At 35.4% G+C, this 19,392-nt stretch overlaps 1 protein-coding gene across 1 annotated transcript in view; it reads right to left on the bottom strand.

The window, feature by feature from the left end:
• Positions 1-8,840: 8,840 nt before the first annotated feature.
• The window catches only part of LOC123547466 (helicase POLQ-like), a 37,386-nt gene continuing 26,834 nt past the window's right edge, over positions 8,841-19,392 (bottom strand). The window contains exons 19-20 of the mRNA XM_053551708.1: positions 18,794-18,928; positions 8,841-10,860 (exon numbers count right to left, since the gene is read on the bottom strand). Of these exons, the coding sequence (XP_053407683.1) occupies positions 10,684-10,860; positions 18,794-18,928 (312 nt within the window). The 3' untranslated portion in view covers positions 8,841-10,683. The remainder of the gene's footprint in view (positions 10,861-18,793; positions 18,929-19,392) is intronic.

Here is a 19,392-nt window from a genome sequence, read left to right as displayed (position 1 = left end):
TAACTCTTGAACCCCTTGAAGGATTTCAAGGAAACTTCACGTAAATGTTCACCACACTGAGACGACGCGCAGAGCGAATGCTTCGGATGTCTCACTTCAAGGTCAAGGTCACACTTAGGAATCAAAGGTCATATCAGTTTGTTTCATGTCCACTCTGTAACTCTTGAACCACTTGAAGGATTTAACAGAAACTTGACACAAATGTTCACCACACCAAGATGATATGCAGAGCGCATGTTCCAGATGACTCGCTTCAAGGTCAAGGTCACACTTAGGGGTCAAAAGTCATATCAGTTTGTTTCGTGTCCGCTCTGTAACTCTTGAACTGCTGGAAGGATTTCAAAGAAACTTGGCAGAAATGTTCACCACACTGAGAAGACGTGCAAAGCACATGTTCCGGATGACTTCCTTCAATGTCAAGGTCACAATTAAGGGTCAAAGGTCATATATGACTTTGCTTTTGTGTATATTGCTCTGCATTGCAGTACTCTTGTTTTAATTTGGCAGATTTCTTTTTTTTGTTCACTAACAATATTTTTTTTTTGAATTACTTCCCTTTTATGTTACTATAAATAGCTTATTTTGAAACTTTTTTAATGTTGGGAAAAACCGAGACCACTTTTCTGTGGTACAACATGGATGGTACCTCCGATTTTTAGGTGTATTTTTACATACCTGTACCTGATAAGGATTTTTTTGTGGACTTTGAATTTTTTTTTGTGCACTTGTTTCGGATGACTAGCTTCAAGGTCAAGGTCACACTTAGGAGTGAAAGGTCATATATGATTTTGCTGTGTCCGCTCTGTAACTCTTGAACTGCTTGAAGGATTTCAAAGAAACTTGGCACAAATGTTCACCACACTGAGGAGACGTGCAGAGCGCATGTTTTGGATGACTCACTTCAAGGTCAAGGTCACAGGGGTCAAAGGTCATATATGATTTTGCTTTGTGTATATTGCTCTGCATTGCAGTGCTCTTGTTTTTATTTTGAAAAATACCTTTTTGTTCTCTTACAATATTTTTTTTTTGAATTACTTTCCTTTTTGTTACTTTAAATAGCCTATAAATAGCTTATTTTGAAACTTTTTTATTATTGGCAGTAGGGAAAAACTGAGACCACCTTTCTGTGGTACAACATGGATGGTACATCCAATTTTTAGATGTATTTTGACATAACTTTACTTAGTAAGAATTTTTTCTTTGACTTGGACACTTTTATACGCCCGAAGGAACGTATTATGTTATGGGCCTGGTGTCCGTTGGTCCGTCCATTAGCAATTTCCTGTCTGCTCTGTAACTCTTGAACCCCTTGAAGGATTTCAAAGAAACTTGACACAAATGTTCACCACACCGAGACGACGTGCAGAGCGCATGTTTTGGATGTCTCATTTCAAGGTCAAGGTCACACTTAGGGGTCAAAGGTCATATGAGTGTGTTTCATGTCCACTCTGTAACTCTTGAACTGCATGTTTCGGATGACTATCTTCAAGGTCAAGGTCACACTTGGGAGTGAAAGGTCATATAAGACTTTGCTGTGTCCACTCTGTAACTCTTGAACTGCTTGAAGGATTTCAAAGAAACTTGGCAGAAATGTTTACCACACTGAGGCGACGTGCAGAGCGCATGTTTTGGAAGACTCGCTTCAAGGTCAAGGTCACATTTAGGGGTCAAAGGTCATATATGACTGCTTGGTGTATATTGCTGTGCATTGCAGTGCTCTTGTTTTTATTTGGCAGATCCCTTTTTGTTCTCTTACAATAATGTTTTTGAATTACTTCCCTTTTGTGTTACTACAAATAGCTTATTTTGAAACTTTTTTATTATTGGCAGTAGGGAAAAACCAAGACCACTTTTCTGTGGTACAACATGGATGGTACATCCAATTTTTAGCTGTATTTTACATAACTTTACCAGGTAAGAATTTTTTTGTGGATTTGAAATTTTTTTTTTTTGGAATTTCTTCTTTTTCTTGTTCCTGTCCTTTGGGCTTCAACAGTCAAGTTCTTTATATTTTGCTCCCATCCTCTGGTGTAACCCTTCGGGCGTATATTGCCCCACTTGGCGGCGCTCTTGTTTTATTTGCTATATTGAATTTAGAGAAAAGTCTTGTGTGTCCAACCTCTTCCATGCTGTTAGCATGATTTGCATCAAACGTTCACAGATGAACAAATTTGATGTGCAGATGTCCGTAAAAGAAGGCTTGTTTTCTGTGAATGTTTTACTGCAGTTATGGCCCTTTGACAGTTTTTGCTATACAGACAGTATGTGGGGCATCTGTGTCCTATGGACACAATTCTACTCCTATATAAGTTTGTATCTCCATAACCATTGGTTGGAATGGATCGAAACTTCACACACTTGCTCACTGTACAGGTTTTGTAACTCTTGCTTCTTTACAAAATCATGTCTATTTTTCAACTTTAAAGGGAATTCTTATAGTTTTTTATGCGCATCTTTCTGCACAGCCGACACTTTCTATGGAAAACTGAGCTGAAGTCAATATTTGTTGAAACATGTGACAGACGATCTTAAATATGAGGAATCTTTTGTGGTTGTGTTTTCACATCACATTTTAGTACAAAGACAGTGTTGTTCATATAATGTAAGATAACTGAATTAGTACTGATAAGACAATATCACCTTTCAGATTATTTAGTATTCAGTTATAGAAAGAATTGAGAATTTTTAAAACTTTTTTTTAACTTTTAGCAGACATACATATAATAAATTTGACCAGGTTAGCACCATTTCCATCTAACAGGTGTTGTATTCTAGCGGTCTTAACATAAAATTTAGCCTGGTGACCCATACATTTTTAGCCATTTTTATGCTCACAATACAATTATCTATACACAAGAAAAACAGGAAACAAATATGTGAAAGAGTTTTTTCAAAATTTGAAAAATATTCTTCACTTTGGGTATTTTACATAGAAAAAAAAGTTCACAAAAGTAAATATGAAACAATATTTTTTTCATTTGTACCCATTATTGTAAGGATAGAGTATTACAAATATGACTATGATATCAAATAAGTATATAATAAAATGTGTAAAAAGAAAAAAACTGTACTGTGCTGTCTTGATGTATATTTTGTTTGGTATTTATAAAATAGCAAAAAATTATGAAAATGTTGAAAAATCGCTGGCAGTTAAAGCAACAGTGGGTATGTTCACAAAAACAAGCCTGGTGACCTATTGTTTTTATTTGTTCATTGTTTTCAGCACAAATGTTCCTATCATATAATTATGTGAATTAAAAAAAAACAAGGCAGTCTGAAAGACAGCTAAATCCCCCGCCACTGCTATGGATAGTAAAAGGGTAAACCTTTGATTTTAGCTGTGACCTTGACCTTGAACTGACATGGCTGACTCATGAATTCTGCACAACGTCTTGATGAGGTGATCATTTGACCCAAGTTTCATGAAAATCCTTCAAGGGGTTTAGGAGATACAGAGCTGAAACCTTTGACCTTCAGTTGTGACCTTGACCTTGAGTTGACATGGCTGACTCATGAATTCTTGATGAAGTGATCAGTTGACCCAAGTTTGATGAAAATCCTTCAAGGAGTTTAGGAGATCTACAGAGTGGATACCAAATGGAAGGCTCAAACCTTCGACCCTTAGCTGTGACCTTGACCTTGAGCTGGCATGGTTGACTCATAATTTCTGCATATCGTTCTGATGAGGTAATCATTTGACCCAAGTTTTATAAAATTCCTTCAAGGGGTTTAGGAGATAAATGGCCAGTTTTTCAACTATAAGTAAAGACTTAAGCTCCGACTTAAGCCGTGTCGGATATATTTACAACGCTTAAGTCAGCACGTGAATAACGGGGCTCGACAAAAGTTAAACCATCGATTGGATTTTTCTACTTTGAGCGGTGTCAGCAATGACTTATCTTTCTATTGTTATTTTAAACCTGGGGCATAGGTGGTTTAAGAAAAGATGGAGGCGGAATATTTAGACATTGATTTAAATTTCCAGCATAAAGTTAAAGCAGAAATATTGAGGAGGGAAGGAATGATACGGGACTGAGCAAACCCTTTCGTGATGTATGACGATTTGGACTTTTGGTTAGATTTCGTCTCGGTAAAGCTAGTATTGGAGATGTTTTACTTTATAAAAGAAACTTAAACAAAAGGCGACACCGACGCCAATGCTGACTTTGGGGCGAATGCAAAAGCTCTATTGAAAAGTTGAGGTAAAAATGTAACAGATTCAACTCTTCAATTTTAACTTTACTAAATTCGCTACGTTTGTACACGTTTCAAAATATATGTGCAAGCATAAATATATAAGTGCATGTAATTAATTATAATTACATGTAACGCAAAATATGTAATGGATAAGCACGTCTACATATATACGTCTCCTTTCAATGACGTGTGGATTTTGAAATTCATGCACTTGCAAGTGCAGTTTGAGTACCTATACTATTAATTTAAATTTACAAATGCATTCCTAATTACAAGTGCATATTGCATGTGTTTTGTACGTGAAAGGTGGAACATTTAGGAATAATGAAAACAATAGGACAGTGAGCAAACATAGGAATGCTTGTAGTCTTACCTTGAATTAAATTCACCTTTTCCCAGCATTTTTTTTTTCATTTAATAGACGGGCGCTAGTGCTTTTGTGTTTTAACGTGTCTTTGTATTTTTCTATTATTTCTATGAGAATTTCTTTTACGAAAGTAGTAAATCACCAAAGTAACACGTTTTATATATGTAAAAATACAGCGAAACGGTCCGATGACTATCTACACAGGGTTTTTTCTTTCTGATTTGGGAACATAGCCTATACCCCCAATATTGGAAATTTTAACACGTAAATGTTCCAAATTGGGAAATATTTATTCTCATAGGATATAGTAAGGATGTGTTTAAGTACGTTCTCATATACTTGTTTCACATTGTACAACCTCCTTAACATACTGCCATTACAAAATTGTCCATAATTTGGTCAATGTTTGTGCAATTTTGATGAATTTTTTTTCAGAATGTAGATTGGGAACTTTTGCACTCATTTTGGGAAAAAAAAACATACTTTTTGGCATTGGGAATATAGCCCAATAACGGCTATAAAAACGGCCGGAAAAAAACCCTGCTACATGTTCATAGTGTGTGACGAAGGCTTAGCTAATACATCGTAAATATACCCGCCGAGTATTAGTAAAAATCCGTTAGAAAACAAGGTTGAGCGATGGCTTAACTAATACTGGTTTAAGCCTTTCTTAGTGCTAGAGTTGAAAAACTGGCCAATAGAGCGGACACGAAATGGAAGGCTCAAACCTTTGACCTTCAGTTGTGACCTTGACATTGAGCAGACATGGCTGACTCATAAGTTCTGCACATCGCCTTGATGAGGTGATCGTTTAACCCAAGTTTGATGAAAATCCTTCAAGGGGTTTAAGAGATATAGAGCGGACACAAAATGGAAGGCTCAAACCTTTGACCCTAAGTTGTGACCTTGACCTTGAGCCGGCATGACTGACTCATGGGTTCTGCACATCGTCTTGATGAGGTGATCATTTGACCTATGTTTTATAAAATTCCTTCAAGGGGTTTAAGAGATATAGAGCGGACACAAAATGGAAGGCTCAAACCTTTGACCTAGAGTTGTGACCTTGACCTTGAGCCGGCATGGCTGACTCATGGGTTCTGCACAACCATTATGGGATCTGGTTGGTTCAACAAAGGAACCAAGATCTTATGGTGACACAAGTTTTGTGCAAGTATGATTAAATTCAAATCTTAATTTTGGCCCTTTCAGGGGCCGTAACTCTGGAACCCATAATGGAATCTGGCCGGTTCAAGAAAGGAACCAAGACCTTATGGTGACACAAGTTTTGTGCAAGTCTGATTAAATTCAAATCATAAATGAAGCTGCTATTGTGCAGACAAGGTCAAAATAGCTAATTCTGGCCCTTTCAGGGGCCATAACACTAGAACCCGTAATGGAACCTGGCCAGTTCAAGAAAGGAACTAAGATCTTATGGTGATACAAGTTGTGTGCAAGTTTGGTAAAAATCAAATCATAAATAAAGCTGCTATTGTGCAGACAAGGTCAAAATAGCTCATTTTGGCTCTTCAGGGGCCATAACTCTGGAACCCATAATGGGATCTGGCCAGTTCAAGAAAGGAACCAAGATCTTCTGGTGATACAAGTTGTGTGCAAGTTTGGTTAAAATAAAATCATAAATGAAACCACTATCGTGCAGACAAGAAATTGTTGACGCACAAAAATAGCAAATTCTGGCCCTTTAAGGGGCAATAACTCTAGAACCCATTATGGGATCTGGCCAGTTTTCGAAAGAAACTGAGATATCATGCCAATACAAGTTTTGTACAAGTTTGACCAAAATTGCTTGCAAAATGTGGTCTCTATCTTGTTCACAAGAAATTGTGGACAGACGACGGACGGACGACGGGCGAAGGGCGATCACAAAAGCTCACCCTGTCACTACATGACAGGTGAGCTAAAAAAGGAGGGAAGAGGAGAACAGATAACAGCCTAGATATTCAGTTTCTCATAGAGCAAGGAGGGAAGAGGAAGATAAAAGACATCATTGCTTTAATATCAGGAATGTGTCTGTTGTCATAAAATGTCCTTTGTTGTCAAGGTTTCAAATTTGGACATTTTGGAGATTTATCATCTTACATTTTCCACTACAAGAAGTCACAGGTTGTTTTGAAAAAAAAATCATTGATAAAAATTATGTAGATGCCCTGATGTACCAACATACTGAAAAGATAAGACTTATGGAGATGACAAATGTGTTGAGCTTTTTATCTACACAGTAAGAAGGAAGGTGGCTAACAATATCAAACACCTGTTTCATGAACCTTCAACTGTTTATTATAACAGGAAGACTTGAACCAGGCAAATGTCTCCACCACCACAACTTCCTGCAGTCCCTTTCACAAACTGTATAGACAAAAACTGTTAAACACCAACAACACTAATGGGTTTTAATTAAATCATTTAGACTCATGAACAGTAAATTATTCAGCATTGTTTTAGATACAACTATTAATGCATTAATTTATCTAAAAATGAGCAAAATCATTGAGGGATAGACTATAATCAGTCAGCATGGTCAGCACTGAATTGTAACAAAAACGCAGATCTTAGTGGTGCATCTAAAATAATATTTTTTATACCGTATACAATCCACACATATATTATAAAATAGATTCTGTCACTGTAACAAAATGAAAAGCAGAGAGCAAAATACTTTTTTTTCTTCATTAAAAGTTATACTGGAAAATTTTGTTTTCATTTTGCCAAACAAATTATTAATCAAACTTTTTCATTAAAGTCAATTTATGTTTTCATCTATACATCTCAAAAGCTCAGTAAACTGTATGCATTTGTAAACACTAAACAAGAGGGCCATGATGGCCCTATATCGCTCACCTGTTATCATTGCACTTGAGGACAAGAAGGTCCTCAGAAAAAATATCTAAGTCCAAAGGACAGGAACAACAAAGCGAAGAAATTTAACTAAAAAGAAAAAAAAAATTCTTACAAGGTATAGATATGTCAAAATACACCTAAAAATTGGAGGTACCATCCATGTTGTACCACAGAAAAGTGGTCTCGTGTTTTCCCTACGGCCAATTTACTAAAATAAGCTATTTATAGTAACGTAAAAGGGAAGTAATTAAAAAAAAAATATATTGTAAGTGAACAAAAGAAGGATCTGCCAAATAAATCTGTTGACAAAAAAAATTTCAGATCAGTATCTTCATTAGTTATGGAGATATACCCATTTTAATTTGAAATAAAGGGAGGTAATTTGACATAAAATCAGTTCATAGTTATCTACCCTGATTGTCTCAGTCCAACTAATAACAATGATGAAATTTCAAATAAGTCCTATAAGTACTTACTGATATAAATCCATTTTGATTACAATCAGGGGAGGTAATCAGATATAAAATAATTCTGGAACCTACGATTGCATCTGATTTGTCATGGAATCCAAGATTTATTGTTGTTGAAGATATTTTGGAAGTTTGTTTCAAATAAAACCATAAATGAAGTCTCTATATGGCTGCAAAAGCCAAAATAGCCAATTTTGGACCTTTAAGGGGCCATCACTCTGGAACCCATGATGGAATCTGGCCAGCTGAAGAAAGGAAGCAAGATTTTGTGGTGATACAAGTTGTGTGCAACTTTGGTTAAAATCAAATCATAAATGAAGCTGCTATTGTGCAGACAAGGTCAAAATAGCTAATTCTGGCCCTTTCAGGGGCCATAACTCTGGAACCCATAATGGAATCTCGCCAGTTCAAGAAAGGAACCAAGATCTTATGGTGATACAAGTTGAGTGCAAGTCTGGTTAAAATAAAATCATAAATGAAGCTGCTATTGTGCAGACAAGGTCAAAATAGCTAATTCTGGCCTTTTCAGGGGCCATAACTCTGGAACCCATAATGGAATTTGGCCAGTTCAAGAAAGGAACCAAGATCTTTTGGTGATACAAGTTGTGTGCCAGTTTGGTAAAAATCAAATCATAAATAAAGCTGCTATTGTGCAGACAAGGTCAAAATAGCTAATTTTGGCCCTTTCAGGGGCCATAACTCTGGAACCCATAATGGGATCTGGCCAGTTCAAGAAAGGAACCGTGATCTTATGGTGATACAAGTTGTGTGCAGGTTTGGTTAAAATAAAGTCATAAATGAAACCACTATCGTGCAGACAAGAAATTGTTGACGGACGCACGGACGCACGCACGGACGCACAGACTGACGACGGACGACGGACAAAGGGTGATCACAAAAGCTCACCTTGTCACTATGTGACAGGTGAGCTAAAAACTCTCTAAGTAAGCTCCATAGTGTCCTAGTGTCAATACTTATTTAAAGTACAAAATAACAATCTGAATTTTTATGACAATTTCACCTGTATTGGTGATAACATAAATAAATAATAATGCTAATAAATAATAGATAATAACTTTAACATAAAGTATAATGCTGTAGATACTTCTCAATATGGCTACAAGTCTAGGAAAGCAGTTTACATCAATTATTCTTATACAAACAATTCTTCTAACTCCACACTCTTGTTGTAACAAAATAAAAAGATATCAACTGTCAAGTACGTACAGATTTCAGCAAAAATTGAAAACTGCATACACTATTTAACGACCTCTAAATTTTCATAAAACATAACAAATGATTTCAGAGTTAACCCCTATCCTGCTCAATTTCTAAAATGAAAATGTCAATCTTTCAATTTGGACAGTATTATTAACTCTTAAAAACAACAAAAACATAATTTTAGTAATTGTAAATGCTTATGTAATAACAACATTACTGTGAAATTCTTAATATTCATGAGGGAATAGTTTTTTATGGATCTGCAGTTGTGGCAGTCTACTAAATTAAATCCCAAAGAAGTTAAATTCCCATCATCTTTACCATCAGAAGTGGAAATCCAATCCACTTAAGAATATCCCAACAAAAGAGCGATTTTGGAAACAACAAAAAATACCCTCCAAATTTCATTCCTATGAAATTAAACAATGTCACAGTATCAGCTCTGCACCAAGGAAGATGCACTTGTTCCTCCAGTCATGCAATATCTTCACTTCAGAACTTGTGCATATTTCTTGTTACAAATCTAGAAACTCATTAGTACAAAAATCGACATTCATCAACATATTGCATCTAGAATTTAAACTTGCACATCTTATTGCCAAATAATTCTTAGAACTTAATCAAAGTAATATTAATTTCATTTATCAGTAGTCTAGATCTATATAAAATGAAGCAATTTAATGTCTTCATTCAATATGTTAATGAATTCGGTTCCAGCAGTATGAGGTAATCTGTAAACACTATCAACTTGCCATAAATAAATTCTCAACATGCATTGCTCAACAGTTAAAGGTACTTGCGTGACTGCTGCCAACTGTAACCAAAAAGTCCCTGAGAAAATTGCTGTTTACACTATATCACATCTTCTGAAGTTTCGTCAATGTTCTCTTTCATAAAGTGTTAATACAGTCTCTGCTTGCCTTATTCATTGGAAACTGCTATCATAAACACCTTGCAATATTTTCAATCTACACTGTATTTCATGTCCAGTTTGTCAGTTTTCCTACTCCAATGTCTCTTTTCCTTGTCCTGAAACTTGACTTATCCTACCTTCTTGAAAAGTATTGTCAAAAAACACCATATCACATATTTATAATCAACACTCCTTTAATACAGTGCTAATGAAAGTCTTTTGTTTTCCTTGTTCACAGATATGTGATATCCTTTACTTTCCGACTAATTTCAAAATAGACTTTATTATCATATCTTTAAATTGTCAATGCTCCTTCAATGAAGATCTATTGCAGAGTTTCTTTTCCTTGTTCAAAAACAAGTGTTATCCTAAACTCACGTAGAATATTTTCAAAATACACAACAGTTCATATTCTAATCCTCAATACTCCCTAGATGGAGTGCTAATAAAGTTTTTTTCTTTTCTTATTCACAAGGAAGTCTTATCCAAAATTTTCTGAGACTACTTTCAGGATACACTATATCACATCTTCACATTATCAACGCTCCTTTAATGAAGGGCTTACAGTATTCATAAAATACTGTCAAACTCAGTGTATCAAATCCTTTGACAGAATGCTTTCTTACTTTACTATTTTCCATTTTCACATTATTTTATTTTCAAATGTTTAGCCTTGCATCAGTATCACTTGAGATCGACGACTGTGAGAGCCCTGGGGTTACTGGTGCTGGTGTTGTATCGGTTTCCATGGTAACATTGTTACTAACGAACAGCGGTATGGTAACCAATGCCTCCACTTCCTCCATCATAGCCTCAGCCTTCTCACTGAGCAGTAACTGAAACAAAACATTTCAACCTTGCTAAATTTATAAAATGGACTGCTCCGATCTTGGTCTGCACTGGTTGCAAAGGCAAAATCACTTGCCACCAGCAGGCTAAAGATTAAAACCCTTATCGTAAAATTGACCCCTTACTTAGCATATTAAAGAACTGTGGCAGCTTAATGCCTAAATTTTTAGAAGTCTTATTTCAGTGTGTCAACTTAAGTAAAAATTCAGAAGAGATGTCAGTCTGTTCCATTCTGGAACATTTAAACCCATAGCTGGCTATTGAGTAATAAGATATTCGACACATCAATACATCCTAAAAAAGTATACGAGTAAAGACATTACTTCTGTTATTACCTACCTACTGTTTTGATGGAGGAAAAATGTGTCTTGAAAACTGGAATTTACCATAGTTAAAGTTATTACTGATTTTTTTTTTGCTATTTTTACAGCCAGAAAAAGGGCTGTTTCCCCTAAAATTGCAATATTTTCCCTTTAAGGTAGTTCTGCATGTTTGGACTGAACTTTTTTCTATAATGTAGAATTTAATTAAACTCTGATATTTCAAAACATCAAAATATACCTAGAAAATTCAGCAAATAAAAAGGATAGGGTCATGTGCTTTATTTTTTGCTGGACTGATTTGAAAAATTTGGACCTCATGCAATTTTTCATAATGGGAGTCTATGGGAAAATAGTAACTTTTATAGCATTTTCGCGAATAGAAAATTTTCCACAATGTAGGTTTTAATGAAACTTCTCACAGTCCTAAATAAACATATGGTCTATGATATAGTGAAATAAAATGTATAGGTCCGTGTGCTTATTTCTGAGATATCTGGCCATGATTAAAGTGAACCGCCCGTTAGAAGCTAATTTGAAGACATTATTTTGAATTATTTAACCTGTCAGATGTTTTAATATCATATTTTAACTTTAGACAGATAGTAACTGTTACACTTTAATAAATTTATTCAAAGGTTTCCATTAATTCATAAACTGATTTTCATTTCCATACGCCTAATCTAGGCTTTATTCTACGTTTTCCGGATAAATGACGTTACGCCATCACTTCCAGTTTATCAAACGTGCAGAACTACCTTAAGATCATATTTTTCCCAAAATTTAAATAAAATGTTCCATAATAAAAAATTATTTTGCCTAAAAATAATTACTTTTATTTTTTCCCGAAATTTATACCTATCTCGTTGCTAGGTGTGTTAGCTATAAACTATCGTCGTTGTCAAGTAATCCAGTTTTCTAGTTCCTTGTCTAAACATAACAGGTTAATGATAAACGCCTATTCGTCAGGGAACCACTCGAGCGTTATATTAAATCGAGAGCACGTGCAATCTTCTCAGTTGAACTAAAGGTGTATTGGCTAGCGCTTCAGATCGATGTTAAATTGAATAGCCATGCCACGTGGTCGATGCAGAGCACGCCTGAAAGGTAGAGGCGAGCCAGCCTGTCGAGATGATTATGAAGGGAAGGAAATGAAAAGCGAACTAGACGGCGGATTTGCCAGAAATTCCAGGCATCAGACAAAATGCCGGTAGGTTTGTTATTGATTTCGAACAAATTTTGAAGGAGTCGCAATTAGTTCTGCAGTTTGGTAATGACAGTACTTACGTCAGTAAATAGTTATACACAGTTAATCTCTTCCCGTTAACATCTATGCACCGATTATGAATTGTGTATTGTATTAACTGTAAACTTAATACGGGGTGTGGCGACCCTATTTCTCATAATTTTACAGATTCGAACCAAAGCAATAATGTTGCTAGTTCAGTCAACTGTCGTAATAGTTTCTTGATTCCGACAGGCAGTGGTATTTTCAATACACGAGATTCACATAGGGTATTTCCGTTTTATTACTCGTAAGGTGCTCGCAAGGTAAATAGTAACATCGGTGACGTCACATTTCATAAGACAGTGACACTGTTGTGCTCATTTACTTCCCGCAATTTAAATAGCAAATTTTTGGAGTGTTTTACGTTAACGTCCCCTTTATGGGACCGTCGAATAGTTTAGTATTGCAAGGGTATAGTATACGGATTAAGATCGGATGGGTTATGGAAACCAGAAAGATTGTAAGGAAAAATATTTATACAAGGACGCAACTGTAAGATACTTAAGTAGGTTTTCTCAAACACTATTAATTACGACCCTCACTTTGCGTTTTACATGACCAGGAGAATCTGTCAGCATGCAAACGCAGGCATCAGCACCTGTTAACGTTGGATCAGGTTAGGTCATTTAACTCTTTCGATATCATAAACAAATACCACTAACAAATTCACCGGTTCAATATTAGACTTAGATGTACTTAATTTTCTTCCGATTGGTTTCGGTAATGATCTTCAAATACACTGCACGGGAACACGTGCATCCATAGAATCGAAAATTTAAGATCCACAATATTTAATCCAAAATAAATAAAGATGTTGAATTTGCTAGGTTGTATAATACAGGTATAATGTACATGTCAGGTGGGTAATTTAGGCCCTTCCTTTGAAATGTGTTTTCGCAACATTATCTGAAGACTTATTTATTAAATCTCTTTTCAGCATAGTTTGTCAAGTATAGAGGAATAATTTTCTTATGCTGGGAAACAAAATATGATTGAAATTTAACTAAACACACCGACGTACATATATATCGCTACATTAATTCATGCAATGCACATTGTCTTCGCTTAATATGTCACTGTCAATTTTGAACTAAATTCTTGTGTGCCTCATGTATTTTTCATGCAAATCATGTAGAGTTGTCACCACAGATTACAAAGAGTACCGTTACTTTGTAGTGCATCTTTGAAATAGAGTGAGGCATGTTGTTGATAAAATTTATGTAATTCGTCAACTGTTATTTTAGGCTAAATGATCGCAAACGTTTTACAAAAAAAAAAAAAAAAAAAAAAAAAAAAAAAAAAAAATCGAGTGGTCTATTATGAAAATAAGATTCAAACGTTTTTTAAACAGTATTAGTTGGGCAGTTTGTTCTTTGTTTGGTGCAGGATTGTTAATTGTTGCACTACTACGTTTGTTAATTTGGTGAGGAAATTCTGTTTCGTTGAAGCTCAACTTTCCGTACATTAAATTTGAAACGATTGCTACGTTTCCCGAAACACTTTGTTACTTGAATTTTTCGAAGAAACGGGGTCAGAATCGTGATGTCTGTCAATTTAGAGGCTGAAAAACAATAGATATTTTGTTATTTTCCATACAGAACCGGATTCTATTATATTATTATAGATTCTATTGTTACCAGAGTCAAATAAGATATCACGGAAACTTTGTTAATTCAAGTTGCGGCCTCAAAAATGTTTTTTACACCATTCTAAACTTTAAAACTAAAGAGAAATCAATTGAATTTATACATGTATATGTGGCTAGCTTTCCTATGATATTTTATTGGTTGTCATTAATTTTTAATAGTATTTAGTTAGAGCTGTTCGTATTTATTTCTAAGGGCACTGGTGTCAGTTAACATGACATTTTAAAATGGCGTGACATTGCAAATAACAATAGATAGAACTGTTTTGCACTTGGTTTCCCATTATATCACGTTTTTGTTTGGTGTTAGAAGCTAACTAATATAAGATTAGGTCATCATAGTTGTAAATATGTAGCGTTAAGATATACTGCCAATATTTAGCCGAATCCAATATCACAGATCATATTAATGGTTCTTAAAATTTTGGAAATCATCATACTGTATTACAACACTCTTGACTGATGATTTTATCATTGGAATATGTATGTGTAGTGAGCAAAACTTCAGAGCTGGTTATCATGGGATTTGGTTGAAATCTGTAACAAACTACCAGTCGTTTATTACGTTATGTATGAATGAAAATTTTTGGTTGTCTTAATTTTTCTCCTGTTCCAGTAAGTGAATTCTCTCCGAATAGCCCATGTAGCACTATATCATGTTAACGAAATTCTGTAGTTTTTTGACCTTAGCCCGGAACTGGGATTTCATAAATCAGTGTTGGTTTGTTATATAAAATATTAAAGTCAGATTTTTAATATTTAAGTAAAAAATTTCTTTGACAAACCAAGCCGAAATTATTTACTGAAGACAGATAATATTAACGTCATTATGTATTAGATTTACAAAATAAGGTTGAAATTGTGTTTTCGTGTAAGTTGAATATCTGGACATATTTCATGCTGTATAGCGCAATCTATTTATAGAACGATTACGTATTTATAAGTAGAAAGCGATAGCGAAACATTATTGGAAAAGTCGATTATTCAGGGTCTTCATAGTAAAGTATGGTTTTCTTTTAATATACGATTCGACAGAAGTACAACTACTTTAACACGTTATTGATAAATATATCGACTCAGTTCCGCAGTAGATCTATTCATTTATAAATACCCGTATAATTGCACGACAATTTTTAGGGATGTGTGACCCATCCGCTAGCTTCGGTATTCTACCGCAGTATTATTATAAATTAATAGTGCAGACATGCCTTGATGTATAAATCCCACACGGTAACTTAAACGATAATATGTTTGGTAATTATGATTTTCTTCATTAAAACGTTTCAATACAGAAAACATTTCAGTATGCACTTAACTTTTTTCATTGACAATCTTCTTGAGTTCAACGATGCATGAGAACCATAACAAGCAAACGATAATACAATGTATAAACATGCAGTCGTTTTAATTAGTATCAAGTTGATCTATACTATGTTTAAATTGGTACCGTAGTGTATTGGATTGTGTTGTCATACCCGACCCGATTGAGGCCTGGTAAACTCATTGAAAAGCTAACCAAAATGCAGTAACAACATAATGCTTGTGGATAAAAGGGATAATGGTCTTTCTGGATATTGATGTATAGCCTTGAAGGGGTACATATCAACATGGTTGGAACTGAATTTAATTGAATTACATTAGGACATAAATCTTAAGATAAAACGTGTATCCAAACAAATATATTTTAGGTAAGCATTTAAGTTAGTTATTTCTTTCAAAGATAGAACTACAGATTATCATCATGATGATGAACAAATGATCCGAATCACTCAAGACGATAATCCTTCTGCTCCTTGTTTCATACATTGGCAAAACGTGATCACGTGATGTTGGCGGGATTTGCTCTACTTGTCTTTCAAATAGCCTATTCGATTATGTTATAGTTATATGGATGAACCAGTTTGGCTTTAAAGAACAAATATAATTGTTGTAAAGCTGAGATAGTATTTTTTTAGAATTTAAGAAATCTTTGCACAGAATTTTTGGGGGATAAATTTTGGCAAATTTATTGTGGCCTGGAAAAATTCTGTCGACCGTGGGGGCGATCGGGCGTGCTTTGGGATGTTTTGATGGTACGGATGTTACGGTGTATATTAAAGGTATTGCTCTAGTGCCTTGGCAATATCTGACTAGCCTTGCTTAAATGTATCATAGCCTTGCTGATGTCATAGCCTTGCTCATCATATAGTATTTGCCTCGCTTAGAATTACAGTACGTTGCCTTGCTCCATTGGTCCGCTAAATGTTCCTCATTACTTTGCAGGTAACGTCGAGTTATGGGGAATATTTAATTTACTGTGGTGTACTGTAGCCTTGCTCATTATAGTATTTGCCTTGCTTAGAAGTACAGTACGTTGCCTTGCTCCGCTAAATATTGTGGTGTACTGTAGCCTTGCTCGTTGCTTAGAATTACAGTACGTTGCCTTGCTCCGTTGGTTCGCTAAATATTGTTGTGTACTGTAGCCTTGCTCGTTGCTTAGAACCACAGTACGTTGCCTTGCTCCGTTGGTCCGCTAAATATTCCTCATTGCTTTGCAGGTAACGTCGAGTTTTGGGGGATGTTTAATTTACTGTGGTGTACTGTGGTATTCCTTGCGTCCGTGTGGCGCTGCTTGTTGCTCTACAGGTAACGTGGAGCAATGACGTGGTGCTTTACGAGTACGTCTGGTTTCCTCCCGGTCGACTGGTTTTTCAAATAGCTTTCATTGGAGTGGCCATACTCTGCCAAAATATTGATAATAACTTTTATATTGAAAGGAATATTTCATAGGTTGAATTAGCACTGTTTACAGTATCTTACGCACCGGTAATTGAAATATGTGACTGTATTCATATCTGAAATGTACAAATAAACATGTAAAAATGTGAATGTTACTTGTCTTCTGGTTATAATTTCGGGTAATAAAATAATAAAAAATTATTTTGCCTAAAAATAATTACTTTTATTTTTTCCCGAAATTTATACCTATCTCGTTGCTAGGTGTGTTAGCTATAAACTATCGTCGTTGTCAAGTAATCCAGTTTTCTAGTTCCTTGTCTAAACATAACAGGTTAATGATAAACGCCTATTCGTCAGGGAACCACTCGAGCGTTATATTAAATCGAGAGCACGTGCAATCTTCTCAGTTGAACTAAAGGTGTATTGGCTAGCGCTTCAGATCGATGTTAAATTGCCCACCCGCCACACCCCAGTAATAATAATAATAATAAAAATTGTTGTATACTACAATTCATTATATTTTGTATCTTTAATTCTGTTATGACAATCTGACTGTTTTGTGAAGTATTTATGTTGCAGATAATATGCTGCCATTGGGTGCCAACTCCGGAAGTGATCAGACTCCAGGTACTTTCCACAGACATTAATTGAACGGATTCCTGGGCTACAAACAATTTGGGAAACAGACAAATTTAAAAGGATATCATTCTTCCGGACTGTTGCTTTATGAGAAATCAAAAGGACAATTTAGAATTAATACATGTATAATTTTTATTACTAAAATTCCAGTTAATCATTTCCATATTTATATACAATTATTTTTATGTCACTCCTAATTGTAAGGGCCTGGAAAAATTCTGTCGACCGTGGGGGCGATCGGGCGTGCTTTGGGACGTTTTGATGGTACGGATGTTACGGTGTATATTAAAGGTATTGCTCTAGTGCCTTGGCAATATCTGACTAGCCTTGCTTAAATGTATCATAGCCTTGCTGATGTCATAGCCTTGCTCATCATATAGTATTTGCCTCGCTTAGAATTACAGTACGTTGCCTTGCTCCATTGGTCCGCTAAATGTTCCTCATTACTTTGCAGGTAACGTCGAGTTATGGGGAATATTTAATTTACTGTGGTGTACTGTAGCCTTGCTCATTATAGTATTTGCCTTGCTTAGAAGTACAGTACGTTGCCTTGCTCCGCTAAATATTGTGGTGTACTGTAGCCTTGCTCGTTGCTTAGAATTACAGTACGTTGCCTTGCTCCGTTGGTTCGCTAAATATTGTTGTGTACTGTAGCCTTGCTCGTTGCTTAGAACCACAGTACGTTGCCTTGCTCCGTTGGTCCGCTAAATATTCCTCATTGCTTTGCAGGTAACGTCGAGTTTTGGGGGATGTTTAATTTACTGTGGTGTACTGTGGTATTCCTTGCGTCCGTGTGGCGCTGCTTGTTGCTCTACAGGTAACGTGGAGCAATGACGTGGTGCTTTACGAGTACGTCTGGTTTCCTCCCGGTCGACTGGTTTTTCAAATAGCTTTCATTGGAGTGGCCATACTCTGCCAAAATATTGATAATAACTTTTATATTGAAAGGAATATTTCATAGGTTGAATTAGCACTGTTTACAGTATCTTACGCACCGGTAATTGAAATATGTGACTGTATTCATATCTGAAATGTACAAATAAACATGTAAAAATGTGAATGTTACTTGTCTTCTGGTTATAATTTCGGGTAATAAAATAATCAATATACCTAGTGCATAATTTTAATTTTACAACACCCTTCCAACACCATTTACCAACAAATCTGTCTTTTTTTGTGGCATTTTTTGTGAAAACTTCAGTACGACAATCCTTACATTTCACCCAGCATTTATTTTTACCTCCATATCTCTAACAAAATTCACTACAACCCTGATATAAAGTTTATAACATCCGCAGTACTAAACATACCTTTGCAGAAGCAATGATCTGCTTAGCTGCCTTCCGTGGCATGTATTGTACAGACTTCACAAGATCCTCTGTGTTGGCTGAGGCTACAGAACTCAATGTCTTATAACCTGCTGTATACATCAGCCTTGCTCTACCCTGCAATACAAGCATTTTAATGGTATTGTGTTTGAATGGGATTAACTTTCTAAATATCATTTCATGTCCAAGGCAATCAGTCAGCATATAGGGTGTTCCAAGCTCCTGTTCCAGTCCTGGTTTGTTCTCTGCATGTACCAGTAACTGACAATTTCTCCACATGATAAAATGCTTTGGAGACACTCACTTCTGTCAAAATTGTTATGCAAAAGCTATGCCAAACCAAGGGACTGAATCTCTTACTTCTCGATTTATAATCATGTGCAACCTATATATTTTCATTTCTGACTTAACTGAAGATCAACCTATTTTGTGTCAATAAATCAGTTTTTGAAGTTGCAAAACAGAATTATACCCTTCCCATTTTTGCTGTAAATTCTTATTCTGAAAATAAAACATTTTAACACAAATCATATACAATACAATCTTTCTGTTTAAACCCCATTCGGAAAACTGAATGTGTT

This window comes from Mercenaria mercenaria, chromosome 9, assembly GCF_021730395.1.
Source record: "Mercenaria mercenaria strain notata chromosome 9, MADL_Memer_1, whole genome shotgun sequence".
Classification (NCBI taxonomy): domain Eukaryota; kingdom Metazoa; phylum Mollusca; class Bivalvia; order Venerida; family Veneridae; genus Mercenaria; species Mercenaria mercenaria.
This window is presented reverse-complemented; position numbering and strand designations above follow the sequence as displayed.